A 25,486-nucleotide genomic window follows, 5' to 3' on the forward strand; every position below is an offset into this window, starting at 1 on the left:
CAATTCAGTGGAGGGTCCCTCCCTCCTGCTCGGAGCAAAGGACCTCCCGCTGAATTGCCGCAGATTGCGATCGTGGCTTTTTTTTTTTTTTTTGGCTGCTTGGAGAGGCAAAACCCCTGGAGCCGGCCCTGGATCCTAAATTGACATACGCTGTAAGAGCTCAGTATTATTAATATGTGGTGGAATAGAAGGGCATTGAACAAAGGCCAGATTTCAGACTTCCTGTTGGCTCTGCTGCACAATCTTGTGTAATATTTGGATTTTATCCTCTGACTGAGCTGAAATATCCTCCAATTATCACTGAACCTTGAAAGGGTAATTTTAGGAGAGTAGTGCCTTCGGCAAGCAGACTAGTATTCTCAAATGTATTCCATGTTAATAAATGTATTTGTACTTGGGTTTATTGCTACTGCAATAAAAGACTTTTTGTTCTGGCAGCAGCAAACATAACCTTTTCCTTAAAAAAAAAAAGCATTGATATTATTTGAAAGGGTTTCTTTGACACAAAAAGGGTTTCTTTGATTCTTTGTATCAACAATTCCAGTGCTGGCTAAACTGAATATGTCTTCATAAATAATGCCATGAACTGAAATAACTGAACTGAAATGCTTTGAGGGCTTGCTGAGGAAATATATGTACATCTTCCTGATGTCAGACTAGCATTAGACATTCCCATCCAATCTCGACCAATTTTTTCAGCTATATCCTTCTGATAAATTTCACCTGAGAAACTTTGTGATGTATAGCTAGTGACTTTATATGACATGAATAACAATGATTCATGTTGAGTAAGCCTTGCTATATGAAACACGAAGACACAAAACTCTGTTTTTCTTTTCTTTCTGATGCCTACTCACCATCTAGGATGACAAACAAGGAATCAGGAAACTAACTTAATTTAGAGTTTATTCTGAATAAAGCAGCACAATTTGCCAGGGGCTTTTATAGAGAGGATGGGAAAAAGCTATTAAGCTGCATTCCTTATTACTCTGCTTTGGCTGGGCTAGGTCTCAGTTACAGCTGGAGGTTCTGGACTTACTGGTTATCTCAAAAAGGAATTACACTAGATAGCTTTGTGAAACAGCCCTCCTCAAGAAATGTATCAAGAAAACAACATTTCTCCAACTCACTTTCTCATTTTCTCTCTCTCCTCCGCTCCTAGCTTTTGTCTCTCTCACTGTACAGTCACCCTGTATTTAAGTTTATCTATTTCCCTTAAGCATTTTCAGAACACCCATCACCGAAGAAAGTAGATGCCAATGCGCAACTGGTGTCACTAAAGCATATTATTAATGCCACTGATTTATGTCTCCACTAATGGATCTGTTTTTAAACACCTAATTGTCTGATACCCTATAAAGGAGATTCAAAATTTTTAATCTTTAAATTATGTACCTGTTTACTTTTCCTCCTTTGCCAGTAAACACATGTAAAAGTGTATGATATATAATATTTGACTGTAATCTTGTTAATACTTATACGTACTTTTACATAAAAATCAGTACAGATTTAGTCACATAAATAAGAAATGATGGTAACACTTACTAAAGACATCTCCTCTAAGGCTTTGTTCATGGCCAATCTGGTTCTCAAGGTCCTCTTGTTCTTCCTCCTCTTCCTCTTCTACAGCATCTTCAGGCTCTTTCTCCTCTTCATCATAGGTCCCTCCAATGTAAACACCATCTTCATAGTCGAAGGGTGGCAAGTGAACCTTAGAAGCTGGTGTCATGGCTGGTTCTGGGATCACATTCTTGATCTCTTCATGTTTTTTCACACTGCTCTTGTGTGCAAGAAGTTTCTTGATTGTGTCCTTGATGGCTCCAGGGATTCTTGTGACTTCCTTCACCAAATGTTCAGGGATAACTAGAACCAATAATGAAATGTAAAATATACACTTGAAGTAACTGGACCACCCCAGAACCTTAGTGCTTTTAAACCGATAACACATGATCCACTGCAATTTTCGAAGAAACTTTATGGCCAAACTCATTGTTGTCAGGTGGAACATAGAACTGTGTACACTAAACAGTGAACTTGGCCCATAGTACATACAACCTTTCCCCACTGTTTGATTACATTTTAGTGAAAATGTTCTAGTCTTATCTGCTGCAATTTAAAAAGCAATACTCAGTAGTGATGGGTGAATGTCAAAAAGTTCAATTCAAATGGGCAGCCAGAAGTTCAGGAGCGTATCTAGATTATCATAACTTCCTGCTTTTGCAGGAGTCACCTAGAAGGCTCACACAAATATTGTCTCTCCAGCTGGCCACACAATACCATAAGAACATCCAGTTTTGTGGTATTTTGGAACTTCTGCCATTGTCCAGAATCCAAAAACTACAGAAGCTGCTGGAAATGAAAAACCATAAGAGAGAGAGAGAGTCTGTGTGTGTGTGTGAGAGAGAGAAAATATTAACCAAGCTTTTTCAAACCTGAAAAAAGAGGGAATGGGATTGAATTCGGGGTGGTTTTGCCCATCCCTGCTACACAGCAGAGTATAATTAAGCCAAATATCATTTATACCTAGACAGAAAACTACAAAGAACATCACTGGTAAAATTCCTACAGGATGCTTTTAAATTTAAGCAGCAGCCCCATTTTTCATGCAGCGTTTTCCTTGGCAATGTTTTGACCTCCAAACTTAAATTTATTTCTTAATTTTTGTTTTTACATTCCTCTCTCCTGTCTCCATGAACCGCAAACTATGTTGGAATTGCATAAGTGGGGGGGGGGGAGCTTCCTCAAAAGCCCTCTGCTGCATTTCCAGGGGAAGGAACAGCCAGGATTGCTATCACATCGATGGTGGGTTGGAAGAGAAGGGCATATATTATCCTTTTGTGAGTGATGACACAGGTGAGGAGCAGAGTTACAGCAGAGGGGGAGATTGGGGCAAGTTTTGTGTGTCTAGGCCGGGGGGTGGGGTGGGTTGGTTATATAGAGCTGAGATTTTGTTCAGAGTACTTTTGTTTGGCTGTTTTTCTCCCCCCATGCAGATATTGGGGATTACTTTTCTCTGCACCTTATACTAGTTCATACCCTTTATTCCAACCTTGGTGATGGGGGATTTGGCTTGGATGGATTAGTTTAGGGCTGGCTTTAGGCCAATTCCCCCGAATCGGGCCCTGCACCTAAGAGGGCTCCGCTCCCTGGGCCGGAGCGCTGGGTGAAGTGTTGCAAGCCCTGTGGCCCCGCTACCCTGGCCAGAGCACTGGGCGGAGCGCTGCAAGCCTGTGGCCCCGCTCCTCCCGCTGGAGTGCAGCAAGCCCCGTGGCCCCGCTACCCCGGCCAGAGCCCAGCAATCCCATGGCCCCGCTACCCCAGCTGGAGCCCAGCAACCCCGTAGCCCCGCTACCCCGGCCGGAGCCCAGCAACCCCGCGACCCGCTTCCCCAGTGGAGCGCAGCAAGCCCCACAGCCCCACTCCGGAGCGCCGGCCCGAGCGCTGCAAGTCCCGTGGCTCCACTCCCCCGTCCGGAGTGCAACAAGCCCCGCCGCCCCCTTCCCCCGACCAGAGAGTGAGTAGACAGCTCTAAGCATGCGAACCTGCTCCCCCAGCCGCAGTGCGGCAATCCGAAGTGCCACCGAAGACTCTGAGCACCACCCGCTGAGTACAAGCACCACAAATCGGGCCCCGCACTTGCTAAAGCTGGCCCTGGATTAGCTGACATCCCTCCTATGTAGGTGTTCACTGGGCAGAGGAGCTTTCACCTCTCTCCTTACTAAGAAAAACTTTGATACCTATTCTGAGATATAACATCTAGAGGGTGGACCTTATCCTCTGTTATTGTTAAATGAAAGATTGGTTCTATCTAAAACACTTATATGCCCCCTATTACTGTAGCATCTGAGAGTCTCACAACCTTTAATGTATTTAACCTCACAACGCCTCTGTGACGTGAGGCAGTGCTATTATCCCCATTTTACAGACGAGGAACTGAGTCACAGAAAAACAATGTCTTTTCTAACATTACAGAGGAAGCCTAGTGGGAGAGGGAATTGAACCCAGGACTCCCAAATCTTAGGCTAGAGCTCTAACCACCAGGCCACCCTTCCTAGTTGATAAAACACTGGCCCTCCATGATGTGACAAAGGATGAAATCCTGACTTCACACATATGGCAGAGATTTGGTGGGATGACAACACAGGACCAACTTTGGCTAACTGATACCAGATGGGTATGTGGTAGAACATAAACTCAAGGGAATAATTAAGGAGGATGCCATGGCTCAACTGTTTACATCTGACCAAAAGCGCAGGAAAGCCACTGCCCCAAAATTACACCCGATAGTGCTTCTCCATGTGATTTGCAAGTCCCAGGAAAGCGATGGAAACAGATCTGGTGATATAGATCACTCACTGATACAGCAGAAGTTCCTGTACAAGCTGAGGAAGTTCCTATTTATGGCATCAGAGGCACTGAGGGAGACCGTGCCTAAGGAGTTTTAAAATCCACACAGATAACAAGTCTTCCAAATCAGCTCAGGACTTCATGGCTGCCATGACAATCCTAGGATTATCCCATGTCATTGTATGCTCCACCCACACTGAATCTGACCACACTCTGAATCTGTTTGGGTTAGAAACATACATTGACATGCTTCTTCTGATTTGAGCTCAGAGCCCCTCTCTCCTGTTGGGGTGGGGGATCTGCTTTCATGGTCTGCCCCTAGAGGTTAATGAGACCTGAGCATTCTAGAGAGTTCTAGAGGAGAAGACTTTCTTGCTCACAGAACACTCTCAGTAGGTTAGCAGAACTTTATTATAGTCTTTGAAGACATTGGGGGTGATGGGGGATGAAGGGTGATGGGGGGTGAAGTTTCTTTTAGGAATTTGAGGGGTAGGAAGAAGTGGATATTTTCCCCTTTGTGTCTGCTGCCTAGTGGTTGTATATCTGGGGAGGGGTATGCTGTTTTGAATTTATGATTTTTGAATTGCATTTTTAATGATGGCAAGGATATCTAGAATCTGGGACAGGTTCTCTTTTCTGTATGTTTCTTTAAATAGTAGCAACAGAAAAAAAATCAGCAATTACAAATAAAATAATTAAATGTGTAACATGGAGAGTAGAGGAAAAGGTAGAGAGATCACATCAGCTCCCCTTTAACACATTGCTATTAGTTTGAATTTGTCCCTTTTTCAAAAGCCCCAAAGTGGCTACATTTTCTTTTTCAATGAACTGTCCCACATAGACAAAAGCAGTTTCTCTGGGAGGTACTTAGTGATGCATTCAGGTTTTATGAGGCTGCAGCTGCAGGTATAAAGCAAACCAGTGCCAATATAAATAAATCAAAATCTCAGATGTTATTTTTCTTTCCTTTGGATAATAGTTCCAGGCTCATTTGCCATACATCTGCATGTCATGACTTTCTTAATGTGCTGCTTAGCAAGCCTTCCCCCTGGAGGATGGTGCTATAAAGAACGTACTGTATAATTTAGCTGATATGGTTCGCTGAGTCTTTACTCAGAACACAGCAAGAAAAATTAACAGGAAACCCCCATTCCCAACAAATTTCCTCTCAACAATCAGTAACACAAAACTCCAGCCTTTTAATAAAGAGCCTATGTAGGTTTTTCAAGTCAAGTCTGACTGCCCGGCAAACCTGAACATCTGCTTTCAGTTTCTGCTTTGAAGTCTTCCTATTGAAATGAAAAATTCTTATAGCTCAACCTAATAACCTTTATGGTGCCAGAAAACCAACCCTCCTTCTATTTACAGAAGAAAATAAGGGCAAGGAAACCAACCTACAGATGTGATAAAAATATGGGGACAAAGGTGCATGGTCCACGCACCTTTTTGGTTTGTAATATTATGAAAAGCTGCATATTCTCATTTTAGAATCACGGGTGAATGGAGATTGGGCTGGGGGCAGCTTTTTGGAGACATCACTAATCCTTTTTCCAATCTGATTCCTATCTTAAAGTAGCCTAAGGTGCTAAATTTAAGTCTTCTTAAGTCTGGATGTCAGCAACAGCTGAAGGGGGTCCTTCCCCATATTCATCTGGAAAATCTTATAGTCCCACAACATGTTCTGTAGAATCTACTGTCATCAGAGTTTGCTAACTTCCACATATGGACATCACAGGAAGGAACAGCCTGAGCCTCCATGAGAACGTGGAATGCAGTGGAGAAAACCAAAGGCCAAACTGCTTAAGACTAAGGCTGTGAGGCTGGAATTTTTGAGAAAAACCCTCAATATATAATCCTATATTTATTGAACACAAACCTTCATGCACTTATCAACAACTTTGATCTATTTCTCTCCTGCCATTCTTTATAAACCTCATATCTGGTAGCATATAGATTAGTACCTGTCAGTCATTCTTTTACATTTTGTGTTTATAAATGCCCATATGAAAATGCATCAGCTTTCAAAGGTACTTTAATTCACAGAGAATTAAAACAAAAGAGCTGTGCAAGCAACAATGCCAGTGGAGGCTAAGGGCTAAAAGTGAGTTTTTTCTGTAAACACGTTCTGTGCAAGATTAGGAAACCAAGGAATTGGTGACTAATGCCTGAGTTAAGCAGGTTGAGTTGGAAAGAACATAGAACAATTGCTAGACCCCAGCTTTTCATGTGCTGTGCTATACAAAGAGTGATGTTGTTCCTGAGAGCAAAAACAAAATGATGGATCTGTATGTTCCTTTCTCTCACACGTGCCTCTGTAAACATGGCTGGGAATTGGTACATAAGAACCAACTGTTCCCAACAGAGAAGAGTGAGTGCTGTCAACTCCTATATGCTGTACATTGCTTCCTCTTTGACACCTAGCCTCGTGTTAGGATGATCACTTGCCAGGTTTTCTAAGAGGTTAGTTTATAAAACACGTTTCTAACTTCTGTATATAAAAGTGAAAGAGTATGCACGTGTGTGTGTGTATATCTATATCTCAATTTCCTAACCTTATGGAAAATGTCTATAGAACTTAGTGGGGATGCAACCAGTAGGATTCCAGAGTAATAACTCTGGATATCTATTGCATGTAGTAGAAAATTCTTCTGTTTCGACAGAATTTTGAAACTATCCTATACATTAAAAAAAATTACATAGGTTGGTTTACAAATCCTACAGAAAGACTACCACTCTTCTTAAGGAATTACTGCAAAATAGTCTGACAATGCACAAAAAACTTGATATCATTTCCAAAACTCCCATTAAGACATTTCAAGAGTTGATCCAGGAGCAAGTTCATTTAATTTTTAAGATATATGCAATTTTAAGTGAAAAAAAGATGTTGACAACATTGATGAAAAGATGGTAGAGGGATTTGGCCAAATAAACTGATCTGTATGAATGGGTCTTTTCAGTGTGTGTAGCACATGGAAAAAAAATGTATAAATTACTGTACTGATAACTGGAGTCAGAGGCTAAGATACACAATATTTTTGCTACCAGGGAGGTGCTTTCTTGAAGGTGGTTGTGGGTAAAGGGGTACATATTGCACATGTGGTTGTGTCCAGGAACTAGGCAGTTTGGGGAAAAAGTTGCTAGAGAGTTTCATTTTATGACAAAATGCCAGCATTCTAAAGATCCCTTGACCTGCTTACTTAATGCTCCAGTAAAGAACCTTCATTTTAAACAGAACTGCAAATTATTTTTTTTATATTGTTAACAGCTAGACTGTTTTGGACATTAATGGAAAAATGTCCCTTCCTCCTATGGAATTGTGATATAGTAAAATATGGATTGTCCTGGTAATGGAAGAGCTTTCACACACAAGAAAAAAGTGCCAAAATGAGGACAGATACTTAGGAATTTGGTCACTCTCTCTTGTGTATTCAGAAGAGGGCACCCAGCCAGCACGCCAGAATCTTTAGCCAAGTTCTCTGAATATTAACCTGATCCTGAATAAATAAATAATGTAGTATGTTAATTGTAACTTTGCCTTAATAAAAAGTTTCAAAATAAATAAATTCCCATTAAAAATCTCACCACCTTGGGTAGGGAAAGAGTGAGACTTAGGCCTGGTCTACACTGGTGGTGGTGGTGGGGAAAAATTGATCTAAAATACGCAACTTCAGCTACGAGAAGAGTGTAGCTGAAATCAACGCATCTTAGATCGACTTAGAAACACTTACTTCGCGTCCTTGTGGCGTGGGATCAACGGCCGCCGCTCCCCTGTCAACTTTGCTTCTGCCTCTCACCAAGCTCGAGTTCAGCAGTCGACAAGAGAGCGATTGGGGATCGATTTATCACGTCTACACTACACACGATAAATTGATCCCCGATAGATCGATTGCTACCCGCTGATCCGGCGGGTAGTGTAGACGTATCCTTAGAGAAACTGCGGAATTTCCACAATACTGGATTACGCTTGCCTAAAGCAAGCAGCAAGACTTTCAGCAGGCAATACCTGAGACAGCAAATGGATCAGTTATTGAATAAAGGATGGTAGCAGTACTGGGCGACATTTTAAACAGAATTATAAGAGTCTCATAGTGACAGGGTTAGAACAGCTTTTTAAGCTTCTGGAAATCCTGTGATGTCAACCTATGCTTTGTTGAGGATTTGTGGGTTAGTAGGAAAACAGTGCCAGACTTAGGTTTTTCATGTTCTGAGATGAACAAAATCACCTTGAACAGTGTGATATGCTAGACAGAGGGGACACAAGGACAGTTGTGTTCATATGCTGCTATTTAGCAACCTAACAAAGAACAACAAGACAAGAATGCAGAGGTCTCCAGCTGGGTAATATAAATAAAGTACCATTGCATGACAGAATGCTGGATGAAACTTCTAGTTTCAAAGTTAGCACTGCCTTTTCCTTGCTCCTTTAATAACTTCGTACAAAGAGTGAATTAAAAGAAGCAGTTCCTGTTTTCCCAGGAATCCATATTGCCTATGTAAAAACTTTTGGGATTCTATTATCAAATAAAAGGCTGAAACACACACATAAGTGTGTGATGGAAGAAATTTACTTAGTCAATACACAATCAGAAGTCAGGAGAAACAGAGGCCTGACAAAGGCTGTGGACTGGAATAAGATGAAGGCCAGATGTGAGAATGGTTAACACCCCTTTAGGGTTACAATTTTTGTAGGTTCTCAGAGGTAGTTCAGAAACACACTTCAACATGCCATTCAAATCTACAAACAGAGGCAAAAGTAAGCCTGAAATACCACAGATAGTATCATGGAATCATAGAATATCAGGGTTGGAAGAGACCTCATAAGGTCATCTAGTCCAACCCCCAGCTCAAAGCAGGACCAACCCCATCTAAATCATCCCAGCCAGGGCTTTGTCATGCAGTATTTGTCAGGCATACATGCAGTATTCTGTATGACGTTCCTGGGAGTAGCCATTTTCCATTCTATATATAGATTAAAAAACACCAACCCATATCTGGATTTTACATTTATTAACCTCTGTAATTATTCAGTGATGTTAAGAGGTTTAGCCACAAGATTCTCATTACAAGCAATGAGAGCTATCTGGCTAACCTCTCACATAACACTTTGATTTATCATGGATTAGTAAAATCTAATGCCATTGCAATGGAAAATCATTCATAGTATCCTGTAGAAAACTGTTATCCAGACCTAGTGATTCCTCTCCCAAATATGGTATAGTTTTAGGATTAATCATGCAAGATACCAAGTACCCTAAGCTACCAGGGTGAAATCCTGACTCTGATGAAGCCAATGGCAAAACTCCCATTGACTTCAATAAGTCCAGGATTTCAGTCCCATTGCCTTTTGAACTGGGAGCACTTAGCTGCTCAGTATAAGTCTGTATGTCTATTTTGCTGTCAGCTGCTACACACGTCTCTTTTAACACCAATGCTGTCCAGGTTTGCCCTCCCACTGAGTACGTTTTAGATTATTTTCTCTACCTAGACTTGTATACATTTTCCCAATTAAACTCTCATTTTATTCCTTTCTGTCCATATTTCTAATTTCTCTATTTATCTGTATTATTTCTCTGTTCTCTCTGGAGTTCATACCTCCTAATTCACCATCATTTGCAAATTTTAATAATGTGCTACTTTTTTTCCTCTTCTGGATAATTAAACTTTAGTAAGTTAGGACAGAATACTAGAAACGGTATTGTAGTGAACAGTCCTAGACTAGCAGAGAGACAGAGTAGATGGTCTAACAGGATTTTTCAGTCTTCTATAGGACTAGCCCTTGTAGAATGTGCAATAACCACCGCATATGCTCAAAAATTCTTCCTTTGTTCTCATTCAAGTAACTTGTAAAATGTAACAGGGTGATGCATATTCATCTTTGTAATATTTTTGTGTAAGTAAAAATAACTCATGCATAGATTTGGTCAGAAAATAGGGTTCCCCTGATGAAAGATTTCAGCTTTTCCTAGAAAAATTGAAAACCTTTGAAAATTTCTGTAGCAATCAAAATGAAACATTTTGACATTTCTGCATGTATTTTTGTTTTGTTTTGTTTGTGGACCCAAATAGAAACATTTTGTTTCAGTTTGGTTGACATTAGACTGTATTGTAATGCAAACTAAGGCTCCCATGATGCTCTACAGTATCCCCTCTTGCTGAACCACTGGGGTGCATCAAGGGTGTTGCAGTCTGGTTGGGGAGCCCTGCCTGTAGGGGAGAATATGGGCATGAGGCACCTGAACAACTCCTCCCATGAGAGACTGAACTTCCAAATCTAAATTTTCAGATTTTGGTCAAAGAATTTTTGGGCTTTTTTTTTTAAAAAATGAAAAGTCAATATTTTCCACAGAACATAGATACTTCTCATGAAAAATTTAATTCAGTCAAAAATCCAATTTTCCATTAAAATATGATTTCTATGGAAAATTTTCAACTAGCCATATTTATGCAAAAGTATCAATTTCACTTTTGTCTTGTATTTAAAGTTCTATAAAGGTGCCCGGTGCTACCATGATAAGTACTAGGGACCATTAAAAGTGTATGGAAAACTCCCCTCTAGGGTTGCCATATCTTGCGTTTCACAGGATTGTCCCAGTTTTGAGCAAGCTAGGTTGTCACCGTATTTGCACTGCATTTTGATGTTACACTTAGAAGATGTTGCATCATCATAATTTGTCCCAAAGGACAAACTTGTAAAACTGTCAACTCAAAGTAGAATTCAGTATATTTTGCTACAAGTTCTGGCAGTATACTTTTTTTCTCTCTCACACACACTCACTCTTTTGGCATGTCAGAGTCATGCTCTTAAACCGAACTATGTACAAAATCTGACCAAAATTAGATATTTTTGCTTGATCCTGGGTAAATCAGTTTGTTGTGCTCCAAATTTCTGAATCTTTAGCTGCCATGCAAGTCAGATTTACCTGATGGAAAGGTATGTAAAACAGTGGTGACAAAGCAGGGATAATATTAACACTGTAATCTTAACACCCTTTCAATGTTGACTACATTCTTGTCATTGGCAACTTTGAAGGTGTAGTTAGTATATAGTGTTCACTGAACTTGAAAACTGTTCTCCATGGCCATATACCTTTGCACTAGCATTAAAGACAATGGGCCAAATTCAGCCCTGAAATAGTAGTGTGCTTATTGACTTCACTCATGTTGGGTCTGAATTGAGCCTTACAGATTCAGTATTGATGCAAAAAAAGGATTCTGCATAAATTGTACAGCATCTAGAACATGATGGGTGCTAGTCAGCTTTTTAAGGCATCATTGCAAGGGTTGAGATACCACAGTAACAGGAATAAGAACCTGTATAGAATATAACGTCACAGCACATTTTGGCGGTGCTAGTGTAATATAAATAAATAATAGAATTACATAGAATCATAGAAATGCAGGGCTAGAAGGGACTTTGAGAGGTCCAGCTGAGGGAGGTCCATACCCAATTACCTAAAGTTTAAGAGGATTAATGGAGCAGGACCCATGGAAAGGGCTACTGTGACATACAAAGTAGATAAGAGCTTATCAGAATATTTTCACAACATTCTTCCTCTGATGAATGGCAACATTTTCAGATCTCCCCTGAGGAAGATTTATTGAATTAAGTTGTAGGAGAAATCTTCCCCAGAAAATAAAATAGTGCACTTAAATAGGTTGCTCTTGTCTTTATGCTTAATTTTTTCTTTTTTGGAGGGTCATTTTCATTTAGGACTTGGCATACACATCTCTGTGGACAGAGAAGACATAAGACAAAACTATAAACAAAAACATTTTAGCATGAAAAGCAAGCCCTGTTCCCTCCATACCCATTTTACCTGAGCTTATTTGCAATTCTTTTAGAAAGGTCTGAATAATTCAAGAGGCCAAACCTTTGAGGAAAAACTGCAGCAGATTTCTTTAGAGAGAGAAGATAGATAAGACCACATTCTGCTCACCATTACACCAGTGGGATTCCACCGGTGCAACAGAACATAACTTGGCCAAAAGAATACTTCTATTATATATGCAATAAGAGATTACTCTTATAATATGTGTGTGACTTCAGTGGAAGTTTTGTCTGGCTAAGGAATAAAGGACTGGGTTCTAATAATCATCCCGTAGTTACCTGAGAAGAGTAAAAGCAATGCACCTCCAGGGATCAGCAGTTACTTACCAGAACATTCAAATCCACTACCTCTGTAGCCCTGTTTACATTTGCACTTGAAGGATCCCTGAGTATTGAGGCACCCTGCATGGACGTTACACTTGTGTGTACTTGCAGCACATTCATTTATATCTAGAAAAAGGATACTTCAGTGAAAATATCATTCAGTCATCTGTTTTCAGACAATTTAAGCACCAGCATCAGAACAAGAATGTCCTGAACCCACCACTAACGGAAGAATCCGCTCTGGGTATGGACTCTTGCTTCTTTCTCAAGCCCACAACTTTTGGCCTCAGTTTCTGAGCATGACTTTTAATAATTTTAGGGCCTGCTCCTGGTCCTAGTGAAGTCAATGGAAGTTTTGCTTATAACTTCAATGAGAGCAGGATTGGGCCCTGAGACTGTAAATGTTGCTCTCCTAACAAAATGCAAAGGGCCCATGAGAATAACCATGACTGTGATGAAATGCAGTCATTTTGGCCCTGGTTCTGCCCTCCTTGCATGGAATAGCACCTCACTCCAAGAACAATCCATTGCAAGTCAGGGTGGCAGAACTGTGCCTGTAGATTGTAAGATCCCTAGGGCAGGGGGTTCTTGTATTTGTTTGAGAAGTGCCAGGCACGTACAGGATGCTGTTGGAAAAATAATTGATATATTCAGTAAACCATTATGTTAAATTGACATCAGAACATTTTAAACAGTGGCAGTAACTGATCTAATTGTTTTGTTCCATTTGATTTTGCTACTGAATGGCACAAGAGCTTTTCTGGTTTCTCCCACATGAGGGAGCTAAGTTCTTACAAAGTTAAAGTTTTGCACCCATTCATATGTTACCCACCCATGATTCACACCCAGCAGGTCAAAGGTACAGATGCAAAGCATGGCTCAGCGTGGACAAACATGTAACAGAGAACTCTGCATCAAACGGCTGATGTATTTGTCAATAAGATTCAGACCTGCAAGCTTTAGGCCAGGTCTCACCATTTTGCCTATGCACATACATACATACATACATACATAAGGAGATGGGGGGAAGAATATCATTTTCAGTTTTAAGGCTCCTGGGATTTGAGTACAACAGGAAACCAAGACTCCACTCCAAAATCTGCCTTAAAAAAAAACCTCTCAAAAAACCAAGAGGACATTAGTTCTCTTTTGTATGTGCGCAGTGTAATTCCAATTCTCTCAGGCCCTTACGACTGTACCATTAGAGCAACATTTTTCAATGTCTGCCACATCAACTACAAATTTGGTCTTACGCAATATGTGAGGCCTCTAGTTAATGGACTGCAACAGGGGACTAGGGAGGTTTGACATTTGTTTTTGCATCTGTGTATGTTAAGAAGACTTAAGAGTATTTTCATCTGTATTTGTCTCTGTGTCTGAAAGATCAGAGATGTAACACAGTTCTTCAAAGTAATTAAAACCTGCTTTTTCCAGCCAGTTATTTTTTCTTATTTGAGCTGGACAAACAAACATCTCTTTCCATTGTGTTACAACTTAATGAAAGGATAGGAACACCTCACTATGCTGATCAGAGCCAAAAAAACCTTAATTTACCCCTTTTGGTTTTAATCCAAACAAGTGACCTTTCAATTAGCAGCCTTAAATCAAAACTGAGCATTCCCTTGTTGCAGACTTGATTACAAATAATTGTACATCTTGTGTGAAATTTCCTAGAGAGGTCTTGGCAAGAGAAGGCAATATAAATTGCAGTTGCCTTTGTAAATTTTCATTGATATCATTATATATAGTTTTTCAGTCACCAGGCTGCAGAGATTAGTCAGTGTCCCAAGGAGGGTTCTAAATGATATTTTACATCTGGTTCTGAGCTGCACTCTCAAGCAGAAGCCAATATTCATGCTTAAAGCAAAATCCACTGATCACCAGGCAATAACATGAAAGATACATTGAGGAAAGGGAAGAGACAAACCAACCTAGTGCCTAAATCTTACCTACACAGTCATAATGGCCTCTGACATATTTCAGTTCATAACCAATCTGACACTTGCAATAGTAGCTTCCAAATGTGTTGACACATCTGCGGTTATAAGAGCAAATAGCTTTGCCAGTGGAGCACTCGTCAATATCTAAGGCAAGGAAAATGGAAATTGGTAAGATTAAGCAGAAGCAAATGCAGTGCTAGTTGTCACTTGCAAGGTGTGCTTTGGTCATGGTTGTCACTGGAACCACACATTTCAAAATGTCCATGTTATAAAACATGTCCTGTGACTTTTATATTTGGGGATTGTTTTGCGTATGATTAGGTGATATGATGGTAACAGTAAAGCCAAGTTCACTCAAAACCTTGAGCACTGCCAACTTAAAAATTAGGTTGTGTGAAAGGCTGGGAGACAGCAGGAACCATTAAAGGTAATGGTTTGTCATATGGTCATGGAATATGCGTGGGGGAGGGGAGTACTTCACAGATTGTGATTTCTCGGGATGGGGGAGGGGGCAGTTGGGAAGAAACAGCAGAGGACTCTTAAGGTAAGGCCTTTTGCAGAGGTGGGAAAGCATCAGTAAAGAAAAACAGCAGTTTTCTCTCCTGATTTCCTGCACTGCTGCTTGCAGGGGTAAATCCTTTGGCTCTGGCAGAAAAGCATGAAATTATGGGTAGAACTCAGGCTGGAAGTCGTGAGTCCTGGGGGTAGCAGACAGCTGTCAGGGGCATGAGACCACCCTGCCCTTCCTGATAAATGGGAAAGGGGTCCTGGTAAGGAAAATGCCTGAGAACCACTGTTTGAAAGGTTCTTCAATGATCTGGAGTGGCTATACATTAAATTGGTTTTAATTTTTCTTATTGCAAAATGAAGTAACATTTTCATTAAAATAATGCAACTGGTGACATATGGCATTTAAAAATTGATGGTATTTGCCTTCCCTCTCCCTCCTGCAACCCCACATGACCAAACTGTGACATTAGATAGAATTTGCCATGACAAACCACTATCCTTAACTACAGTAACTTCTCGCTTAACATTGTAGTTATGTTCCTGAAAAATGCAACTTTAAGCGAAACAATGTTAAGTGAATCCAATTTCCCTATAAGAATTAATGTAAATGGGGAGGTTAGGTTCCAGGGAAAAAATTTTCACCAGACAAAAGACATATTTTTACACACACACACACACACACACACACACACACACACACACACACACACACACACACACAAAGTTTTAAACAAACAATTTAATACTGTACACAACAATGATGATTGTGAAGCTTGGTTGAGGTGGTGGAGTCAGAGGGTGGGATATTTCCCAGGAAATGCTTTACTGCTAAATGCTGAACTAGCACTTGGCCGAGCCCTCAAGTGTTAACACATTATTGTTAATGTAGCCTCACACTCTACAAAGCAGCAGGAATGGAGGGAGGAGACACAGCATGGTAGAGAGAGAGACAGAGACACATTACCCCTATAAGTACGCTGACCCCACTCTAAGTACATTGCCTTTTTAAGTAGGTCAGCAAGTTGAGACAGCAGCTTCTGCCAGCAAGCTCTCTCCATCCTGAGCTCTGTTGTTTCCCTTCCCTGCTCTATGGAGATGGGATACAGGAGCAGGGGGAGGGGGACACCCTGACATTACCCCTCCCTTCCCCCCTCCCCTCCCCGCACAGCAAGCAGAGGCTCCGGGGAGCAGCTCCAAGGCAGAGGGCAGGAGAAGCACATGGCAGTGGGGGGAGGGACACCTGAACTGCCAGCAATTGATAACCTGCTGGGCGGCTGCCACACAGGGAACTTAGGGGAGCTGATAGGGGGGTTGCTAGCCCACCCTGGATCCAAGACCCCACCAGTTAGCTCCAACAGGTTGCTCTTTCTGCAAGCAGTGGACAAAGCAGGAGGCTGCCAAACAACATTATAAGGGAGCATTGTGCAACTTTAAACGAGCATGTTCTCGAAGTGATCAGCAATGTAACAACGAAACAAGGTTAATCAGGACAACGTTAAGTGAGGCATTACTGTATTATTATTACTTATATAGCATTGTGAAGTGGTATATTAAATGTATTTGACACCACAGTCCAATATCCAAACCTGATGGTGTAGGCCAGGGATCATCAACCTTTAGCACGTGGCCATCGGGGAAATACGCTGATGGGCCGGGACGGTTTGTTTAGCTGCAGCATCCACAGGTTCGGCCAATCGCAGCTCCCACTGGCTGCGATTTGCTGTTCCCTTGGCCTGCGCCGCTTCCTACGGCCCCCATTGGCCTGGAACGGCGAACCTTACATTAAACTAAACATTTCCTGTTGGGCTGCTTGTCTATTGTAAGTACTTACATGATCCCTACTACTTTGGTATTGGAGTCCTACACAATATTTAATGTATTTATCCTCACAATACTCCTGTGAGGTTGGAAGTACTTTTGTCCCCATTTCACAGATGGGAAACTGAGTCAGAGAGCCACCAAACGACTTGCCCAAGGTCACACAGGAGGTTTGTGACAGAGAAAGGAATTGAATACAGATCTCTCAAGTCCCAGGCTAATACCCTAACCACTGGACCATCCTTCCTTTTCCTCATGTTTACGCCATTTCTACTGGAGCATTAGCATTTATCTAAACTCTTGTTTAGTGTTTTAAGGTAAACAATCATAATGGATGTATGAATAGCTAAAAGAAAGATTTAGGAGAAGATCTAGACTTGTCTGTTGTATTTAAACACATGCTTCCTGACTGCCTTCAAATAGCTCTTAAATAATTCAAACAAATGTTAATAATAAAACTACAATGGGAGGCTGGTTAGGGAATCCTGCTGATTCACCCCAAAACAGGACATTTCCAATCACACTCATTTCATTTTCAAGGAAAGAAACACTGTTCCCATCATGGCATGTTTATGATTTGGAAGCTGAGCCAAATGTCCAATATGGGTTCACTCTATAGCTCATGAGCGATAAAACACTCAGGTCATATGAAATTTGTGTATGGCGTGCTGTTGCAGCTGTGTGTCAAAAGGACAACTCTTATGGTAACTGTCTCTCCTTAGAAAAAGTGTGTCTAGGTTGATGTGCTTAATTGATCTCTTGCTTGAAAGGCTATGCATGTTTTTTTGCCTATATAGTTACAATTCATTTCCTGTGTGTTTGACATGTCAAACCTCTCCAAGATTCTGTAGAGTGCATTCCTATAAAATGTATTTCTCAGCAACATCTGAAATTGAATAGCTACTGTATTCCTCTGCTCCTATCAGATATTGCCTGCACAGCTGTTCTTTATAATGTGAATCCCAACCCAAACCATTTGTAGTGTGATCAGATACCATTGTGATAGGCACTGTGTACGTGCATGAAATCATCATCATCTCTGTCAGACATTTTCACAAGTAATACTGTAAGTGCAAGAGGAGGTATTTCTACTGTACCTTTGGGTGAACATCAGAAAATACAGCTTTCTTAGTTATGAGTAGAGCTATGTGAAGTTTTTTTTTTTAATGAAAAATTTATTTGACAAAATGTGCAGTTGTGGTCAACCTGAAACTATTTGGAAAATGTCACACAAATAATTTCAGCCATTCAGAAAATGGCCAGAGAAGGAGAAGAAAGAGGAGTTGGTGCTGTTGCTCATATCTCTTCCCCACCCCTCATAATCTTTAGCCCAGTGGCTAGGGCACTCAGCTGGGATTTTGGGGCACCATGTTTCAATCCCTGCCCTGCAACAAAACCAAGATAGACTCTTTCAATTCACCACAAATTCAAAAAAAAAATATTTCAGATTCAGTTCGACCTGAATTACATTTGTTTTTCAGTGTTTTGGAACTACTACCAAATGTGGGGGGGGGGGGGCGGGAAATCAATTATTGCCCAGCTCTAGTTATGAGTTTCAATCATCTAAAGTTGCCTGACTGGAATGGAGATTACACAAACTCTCTGCGCATTTTTGTGAGATACAGAACAAGTCCTGGAATGCCGAAATAGCAAAGTTTGCAGATGCCTGGTGCACCTAAATCTTTTGTGAAAGTTTGCAAATGAACTTGTGTGCCTAGTGATTTTTGTTGTGTGAAATGAACACGTACAGTGTTCTGAAAATAAGTTTATCTGATTGTGCCACTGGCTTGAGACTGACAAACCTGAAGGAGGAGTTCTTTTGCCCTCCCTTTAAGAATGGGCAACGTAAGTATGAAGTTTAAGATTTCTGCTGTGTAGCTGGTGCATGCTGTTGACTATGTTCCCTCTTAAAATGAAATAAGTATCCTTGGGGTTACCTTAAATGAAATAAAATGACCTGTGAATGTACAGATAACCTAACTGAAACAAGTGGTGATCTTCAGACAGAAACAAAGTGGAAGCCTTGCAGTCAGCTCTACATATGCTATACAACTAGCAGTGGGCCTCCAGGTCCCAACTGTGGGGTCAACTGTGGCTTTGCCATGAGCCCCAAGCAAGGGGCTGTGCATTGTTGGGAATGAGATTTCTATTTTACCTCTGCACTGTTGGTCATTCATCAGCGATGAGACTGACCTTTGGATCTTAAGCACACTACCTTTCTTTCCTATGTTCGAAAATAGTAGGGATCATTTCTTTGTCACACACTGAAAACAAGAGGCCCTAACCTTGAGCCTGCGGGGAGGGGTCAGTAGTCCAATACCAGCTGCCATACAGAGTTTTTTTAAGATTCAGGACTTCATTCTGAATGGGCTCTGCAGAAAAAATTGAGAGTAGGAATAAATAAATAAATAAATAAAATCACACCACACATACCTATACACGTCCTTCCATTTGGTCCCAACTGAAGTCCAGTTGATGGACACAAACACCGTACCTCCTCTTTGACTTCTTCGCATCCATACTGGCAGTTCACCATAGCACATGTCCTGGAATCTGAAGACAAAACACACCCTTGTTGGAATCTAGACTGGAACAAGACCAGCCCTTTTCCTAAACTAGCTCTGCATAAATGTCGTATATTCAGCTGAACAGAATAATCTCATTCATTGTTCTCAGCATCTGCTAATCGCATTGTTTAGTCACTAAAAAATAATACTCAATGGGTATGTCTGCACAGGAAAAAACCCCACTGTGGTGAGTCTCAAAGCCTGGGTCAAGTGACTCAGGCTTGCAGGGCTCCCACTGCAGGGCTAAAAATTGCAGTGTAGATGTTCCGGCTCAAAAGGTTTCAAAGCCTGAGTTCAAACCCAACCCTAAATGTCTACACTGTTCTTTTTAGCCCCACAAGCCCAAGTCACTTGATCTGGGCTCTGAGGCCGTTTTTTCCCCCTCTGTAAACATACCCAGTAGGTAAAAGAGTTACCTAGATGTCTTCCATAAGAATATAACCATGTTTTTCCTTCCCTCTTATTTTCTCTTATTCCTCCTTTCCTGCCCCAGCCCCACATTCTGCAATTTCTCACTTATCTTTTAAATTGTAAGCTGCTTGGGGCAGGAAAATTGTCTGCATAGTGTCATGCTCTACAGAAATGAACAACAATTCTACCCTGAGGAGAAAAAGCTCTCAAAAATAATGGAAAAAAGTCTAATTTAACAGTCACTACTATAAATACTTTAAAAGTATTGTTATGGGGGGGTTGAGTGAAACCTCAGTAAAGCAACAGCTGTCCTTCATTCAGGATATAACAAAAGAAGCAATTGAACTGCTTTATGGAATATGATAGCTGGAACAATACGAGTCAATGCCCAAAACACAGGCCACATGCAAGGCTGGTCAGGAATCTGAACAGTAGGGGCAGAGAGGTTTGACAAGAGCAGAATATAAATACATGGGGACAGGGTATTGTTTGATGGAGCTCTGTGTATACAAGAGAGAAGTACTAGAAACATCACACAAGGAAATGTCAGAGACAGCAAGAGAAGCTGTGATGTGTTTCCCTCCTCATCCCTGACACACACCATGAAAGGGTTAGGCCTTATTTCTTTTGTTAAAACTCTTCATACACTTTACATCAAAAAGAAAACTTGAGCCACACACCTGCATGCAGGCACTTACTAACAGCAGGCCAACCCAGCCCATGGGTTTCCCTAGGGTGACCAGATAGCAAGTGTGAAAAATCGGGACTGGGGTAGGGGGGTAATAGATGCCTATATAAGACAAAGCCCCAAATATCAGGACTGTCCCTATAAAATTGGGACATCTGGTCACCCTAGTTTACCCAATTATAAAGACACAAATAAGTGCCAACTCCAAAGATCAAAATGCAAAATATCAAGTACAGCAAAATAAACCAACCAACTGTCATCACCTCAGTAGTGTTGCAGTAGGGGGATAATATCCCTAAACATAACATGGCCCTCTGTCTGTTTCCCCCACCCCACCCCCACAAACTGCTAAGTGGCCCAGCTTGTGACAGATTCAGGGCTACCCCATGTAACTAACGTACCTCCATTCGTCTGCTTCTATGACAGAGCTGGGTGAGTGGTTGTACAAAAGACCTGGACAAGCATACCATGAATCTGTATTCCTCTGTCCAAAGTCCCTGTCAACTCAGGACTCCTCTTGTGGGCCCAAGAGTTATCTGTCTACTTAGCCAGTCCATGTTCAACTCATAGGGCACTAGATGGTTACAGAACATTATGGTGACCTTAATACCTGGTCTCATCAGGGGAACCACCACCACCTGCTGCCAGACCCTCTTACCCTGCACCCTTGTGTATGTCCTCCAAAACCTTTCCATTATCTCATTTGACCATAAGCCCAAATAGATTTCCCTGTATGCAGGTAGATTGATCACTGCTACCAGAGTCACTGAAGAGAATTGCATACCCCTCAAATCAGTGCGTTCACCAATACATCCCTCTGCAGCATGGGGTGACCCAGACTCACCACTGTGAACCATAACTGCACTCTGTATTTCTCTGCTATTTCCATCCTGTAGCCCCCACTTGTTCACCCCAAACAGCCTCCCATGACTCCTCACCTTCTAAATCAATCCCTAGCCCCACACTTTCTAGGCTACGTCTTTGCCTCACATTGCTACCCACAGCAGCAGCACAGGATTCAAAGGGCTGTTTGCAAGCCACTGCATAAGGTCTGAGGCCTTTTTCTGCAGCTGTATTAGGAGAGCAGCAGGCATGAACCAAGAAGGAAAAAGTCACATCCTCACACTCCACCTAAATTACATTAAAGCAATGTAATATCAGGCTGTTCAGGAGGCACTCCTGTCCTAATAGCACCCACCCACTCACCAGACAATGAAACAGATCTTAAGATGTTTAAAGAAAACTTTGATAGCATTCGCTCTGGCAAGGAATCGCTTATCCTTGAGGAGGATTGTAAAATCTCTACTTCTTTATTGTTTTGCCTTTTTGGTCCCTACTTCTCCATTGTTTATCTGTATGGTTTCTGTTTGGTTCTTTGATTGTTTGTTGCAGAACTAATTTTGCAAGATTTAAATCAACTAAGGTGTTGGGGTCTGATGGGGTAAAAAATTGTTTTGTAATGGGCTAGGATTGTAATACTGTTTTGTAATACTTTAGTTTAAAATGCTTGGTTAAGGTCTAGCTAAGCAGGACTCAAGTTTCACTATATAAAACTGGGGTCCAAAAAGAAGTTCTTTGGAACTAACTCCAGGACATGGCCCAAGGTCAGAGCTGTCAGACCTCAACACCCTGCCAACTATATTGTGCAGAAGCTGGAGTCCCCAGATGACCTGATCCTGACCACCAGGAAAAGTTCATCTTTCTTATTGGAAGTGGTGACCATCGTATGCTTAGCGTGTGCATTCTGTTTTGGTGATTGTTAATAAATAGAGGTTAAGGATATTATTGTGTAAGGCTCTTTCACTGGTAAAAGGTACTGCAAATCCACAGGTTACACCCTGAGCCCTAGAAACTGGGTAAGGGTGGATGCCTTATACCCTAAGCCCAGGATGGGAAAGGGTCCGTGCCTAAATTAAGGGTTACACCTTGAGCCCAGGAAGGGTAAAGGTGGGTGCCCTCGAGTATGTGGGTAACACCACTAGTCCAGTCTGTAAGCTGGAAGCTTCTGGTTTTTCCTTCCAGGACAGCTGCACGACTGACAGGGTCTGTTCTTCCTGCTGCTGCCCAGGTTCTGGTTTGGGCATTGACTTTGCTGTGCCAACTGGGCCCACCGCACTCACTATCAATAGCCACAGTTCACTGAGGATTCCTGATCTACAATTCAAGACAGCAGAGTTCAACTGGCCCATCCAAGTCCCCTTTCCTCTCCTTCCTCATCTGATTTGCCTCTTGGTCATCTCAGGGTAACTGCCACACACTTCACCATAGCTCTCGGTCTCTCTTCCCTTGAGGGAGATGGGGGAGAGACAAAGTAGCACTGTCCTGAGATGCAGTTCCCCTCACTCCCCAGTCCCCCTCACCTCCTCCCATCTCTCTGCTGGTATCTCCAGCTCCATGCAAAGAAGAGGCCACTAGAGCCCCCCCTTGCTCTTCAGATCCAGCAATGCTCCAGGGTGAAACTGCACCATCCTCTCCTTTGCCCATTACTAAATTTCCGCACCTAATGCCAGCCTCAGGAACACGTACTGAGAAACCCAGTAGGGAGACTATGCTCCCATTTCCCTCTAACACCACTTGTTCTGCCTGCCCCATATTGGGAACAGCTGGCTCCTGCCCCCTTGCTAACTCCTCCTCAACTTGTGCTTGGGACAATGGCTCTGTTACCCCAACCACCTGACTCCATATCACTGCCCTCCATTTGGCAGTCCCTCTGGCACTGCCACCAGCGTCTCTGCCACACCATTATGGGACCATCACTCGTCTCCCTAGGGTGCGTCCGACTTGCAGCTGTTGCTGCCCACTCTAGGCATCAGCCACCAGCAGGTGACTCACCTTCCTTGCTGCTCCTTCCCTGGCAGCAGTCCCCACAGCTACCAGTGCATACTCTGCCAGCAGGGTTCTCACTTAGCACTCTAATGTCTGCTGGGATACTTGCAGTCACCAGTGCATAGTCCTCCATGGTTGCCTGCAGATCTTTGGCTGCTACCAGCACTCCTGCGGGAGCTACTCTCACTTCTACTCCCCTAGCAGCCATTACTGGAGCTCCCTTTGGCTGCTCATCCTCTCTCACTGGTCCTGCCCTAGAGACACGCTCTTGCTGCTTCCTGGCTACAGGCTTTACCAGCCATTCTCCAATTCCAGCAGTCACTGTGTTAGTATCCTGCTGTCCTCTGCTTCCCAAATACCTCGCTCACAACGGCATCCCTTGAGGGAACCCACAGGGCTCCTCTAAACCACCAGGCACTCCAGGGTCCCCACTGTACCCTCCTGCTCCAAAGTACGGCAGGGGCCCCAGAGAAGCATGCTGCTCTCTCCACCTCCTCTGCCTCTCAGTAGTTTTACCCAGCTCTTTCTGGACAGCACCTAAGGCACAGCCCTCACCTACAGAGGTAGGAGAAGCCACATAGGCAGCTAAGAACCTGGCTGCAGAACCAGGAGTCTACAACATCAACTTCCTCCCAGCCAAAGGTAAACATGTGGACCTGAGACCAATTAACCCACCTGCTTGCACCTGGCTGTTTGGGAGGGCCAGGCCTAATTAGAGACAAAGCCCAGCTGGGTAAGAGCTAGTTTAGTTCCATCCCTACCCACCCCATGAAGAGCTGGGAAAGCCCCATCATTCTCTCTAGAAACTAGGCTGAGAAGGAGAGAAGAACAGATGGGCTACTCAAGGGGTGAGTTGGAAGCTTAACTAGACACAGGGGACCTGAGTCTAGCCTGTTTGCACCCTTGAGTGAGGTGAGGAATGTGCCAGCCCCAGGGCTGTGGGGTTGATCAAGTTACAGCTCTTGGAACTGTGAGTAAAGATACCACCTCTTCCTGGGATTCCTACTGCGATCAGTAAAACAAGACTTTAGGTACGTTCTTTATAAATAAATAGGATTGCACCAAAGAAATATCTGATTCTATCAAACATCTAAACAACCTGGAAGACCCTGAATGTTGGCTAACTGCTTGGGTTAAAAGGGGTAATAGTATGAATTAAAAAAGCTTGCTTACTGTCACACTCAGAACTCTTTACAACAACATTGTGTAACAAGCCAACTGTGCAGTATATAGGTATATGTGTACCTATAAATATTTCTTGTACATACAGTATTGTACATATTACTTCTAGATGCCTTTGTACATGTTTAAAGAAACCACACTCAGGAAAGTGAATTTTGTCCCTGAAGATAAGCAATACATATCATTGACATAAAGTGCTTGGTGGATTCCTAAAAGTATTCAACATTTATGTGGATGAGAATATTCACAGGTGCAGTAGATAGATATATTTAAAAAAAATTGGATAGGCCACAAGTCATTTTACTTCAGTACATAAAACTAACTTCTAAGTGACACAGGATTAGGAAGAAATTTCCCAAATGAGACCATTACTTCCTAATTGTCCATTATGGAGTTTCTTTTACCTCTCTATGAAGCAGCTGGTACTGATTTGTTTCAGACAGGACACTGAATTAGATGGACCAATCTAGTATAACAATTTCTATGGAACTCTGACCACTAAGTTTAGGTACTAAGTTATTAATGGCTTAGTGCTTCAGGGAGGAGGAAGTCTGTGCCTAGCTTAAAGCTGGGTGGAAGATTGATTTGGGTTTTTTTTATTGTTGTCAATAAACCAGACACCAAGAAGGGCTGTGACTATGTGGAGTTTGTTCATGGAGCCCTGAAGAAGAGGAAAATGGGCAGGGGACTGCAGAGGGCTGCTGGCCGCAAGGGAGTGCTTGGGTGGTGGCCAGTGCATTACAGTATGTCGACAATGCAGTTGGAAGCATGTTTCCTATCTTGGATTGACAGACATGTGCTAGGTCAAACAGAGCTAGCACATGAAAAATAGCAGTGTAGCAGGGGTCAGCAGTGGCTCAGGCGAGCCACAAGGGAATGTACCAGGAATTCTGGCTGGGTGCGTGCTCTGGCAGCTAGCCCGAGCCACCCCCTGCACTACTCCTGACTACATGGCTATTTTTAGTGTGCCAGCTCTAGTTGAGCTAGTGCACGTCTGTCGACACAGGCTGGTAGACAGACAACAAAGCAGGAAAAGAGAGATGAT

The 25,486-nt window shown here is 42.3% G+C and overlaps 1 protein-coding gene across 3 annotated transcripts in view; it reads right to left on the reverse strand.

Moving 5' to 3' along the window:
• Positions 1-25,486, reverse strand: part of EGFL6 (EGF like domain multiple 6) — a 71,500-nt gene that overhangs the window by 26,575 nt on the left and 19,439 nt on the right. For 2 of the 3 annotated variants that reach the window (XM_045010395.1, XM_045010386.1), the window contains 4 exons: positions 19,201-19,320; positions 14,449-14,583; positions 12,503-12,625; positions 1,546-1,863 (listed from right to left, as the gene is read on the reverse strand). In XM_045010395.1, the coding sequence (XP_044866330.1) occupies positions 1,546-1,863; positions 12,503-12,625; positions 14,449-14,583; positions 19,201-19,320 (696 nt within the window). The remainder of the gene's footprint in view (positions 1-1,545; positions 1,864-12,502; positions 12,626-14,448; positions 14,584-19,200; positions 19,321-25,486) is intronic. The other variant, XM_045010404.1, reaches the window with a different exon arrangement.

This window comes from Mauremys mutica, chromosome 1 (genome assembly GCF_020497125.1).
Source record: "Mauremys mutica isolate MM-2020 ecotype Southern chromosome 1, ASM2049712v1, whole genome shotgun sequence".
NCBI classification, from domain to species: Eukaryota; Metazoa; Chordata; order Testudines; family Geoemydidae; genus Mauremys; species Mauremys mutica.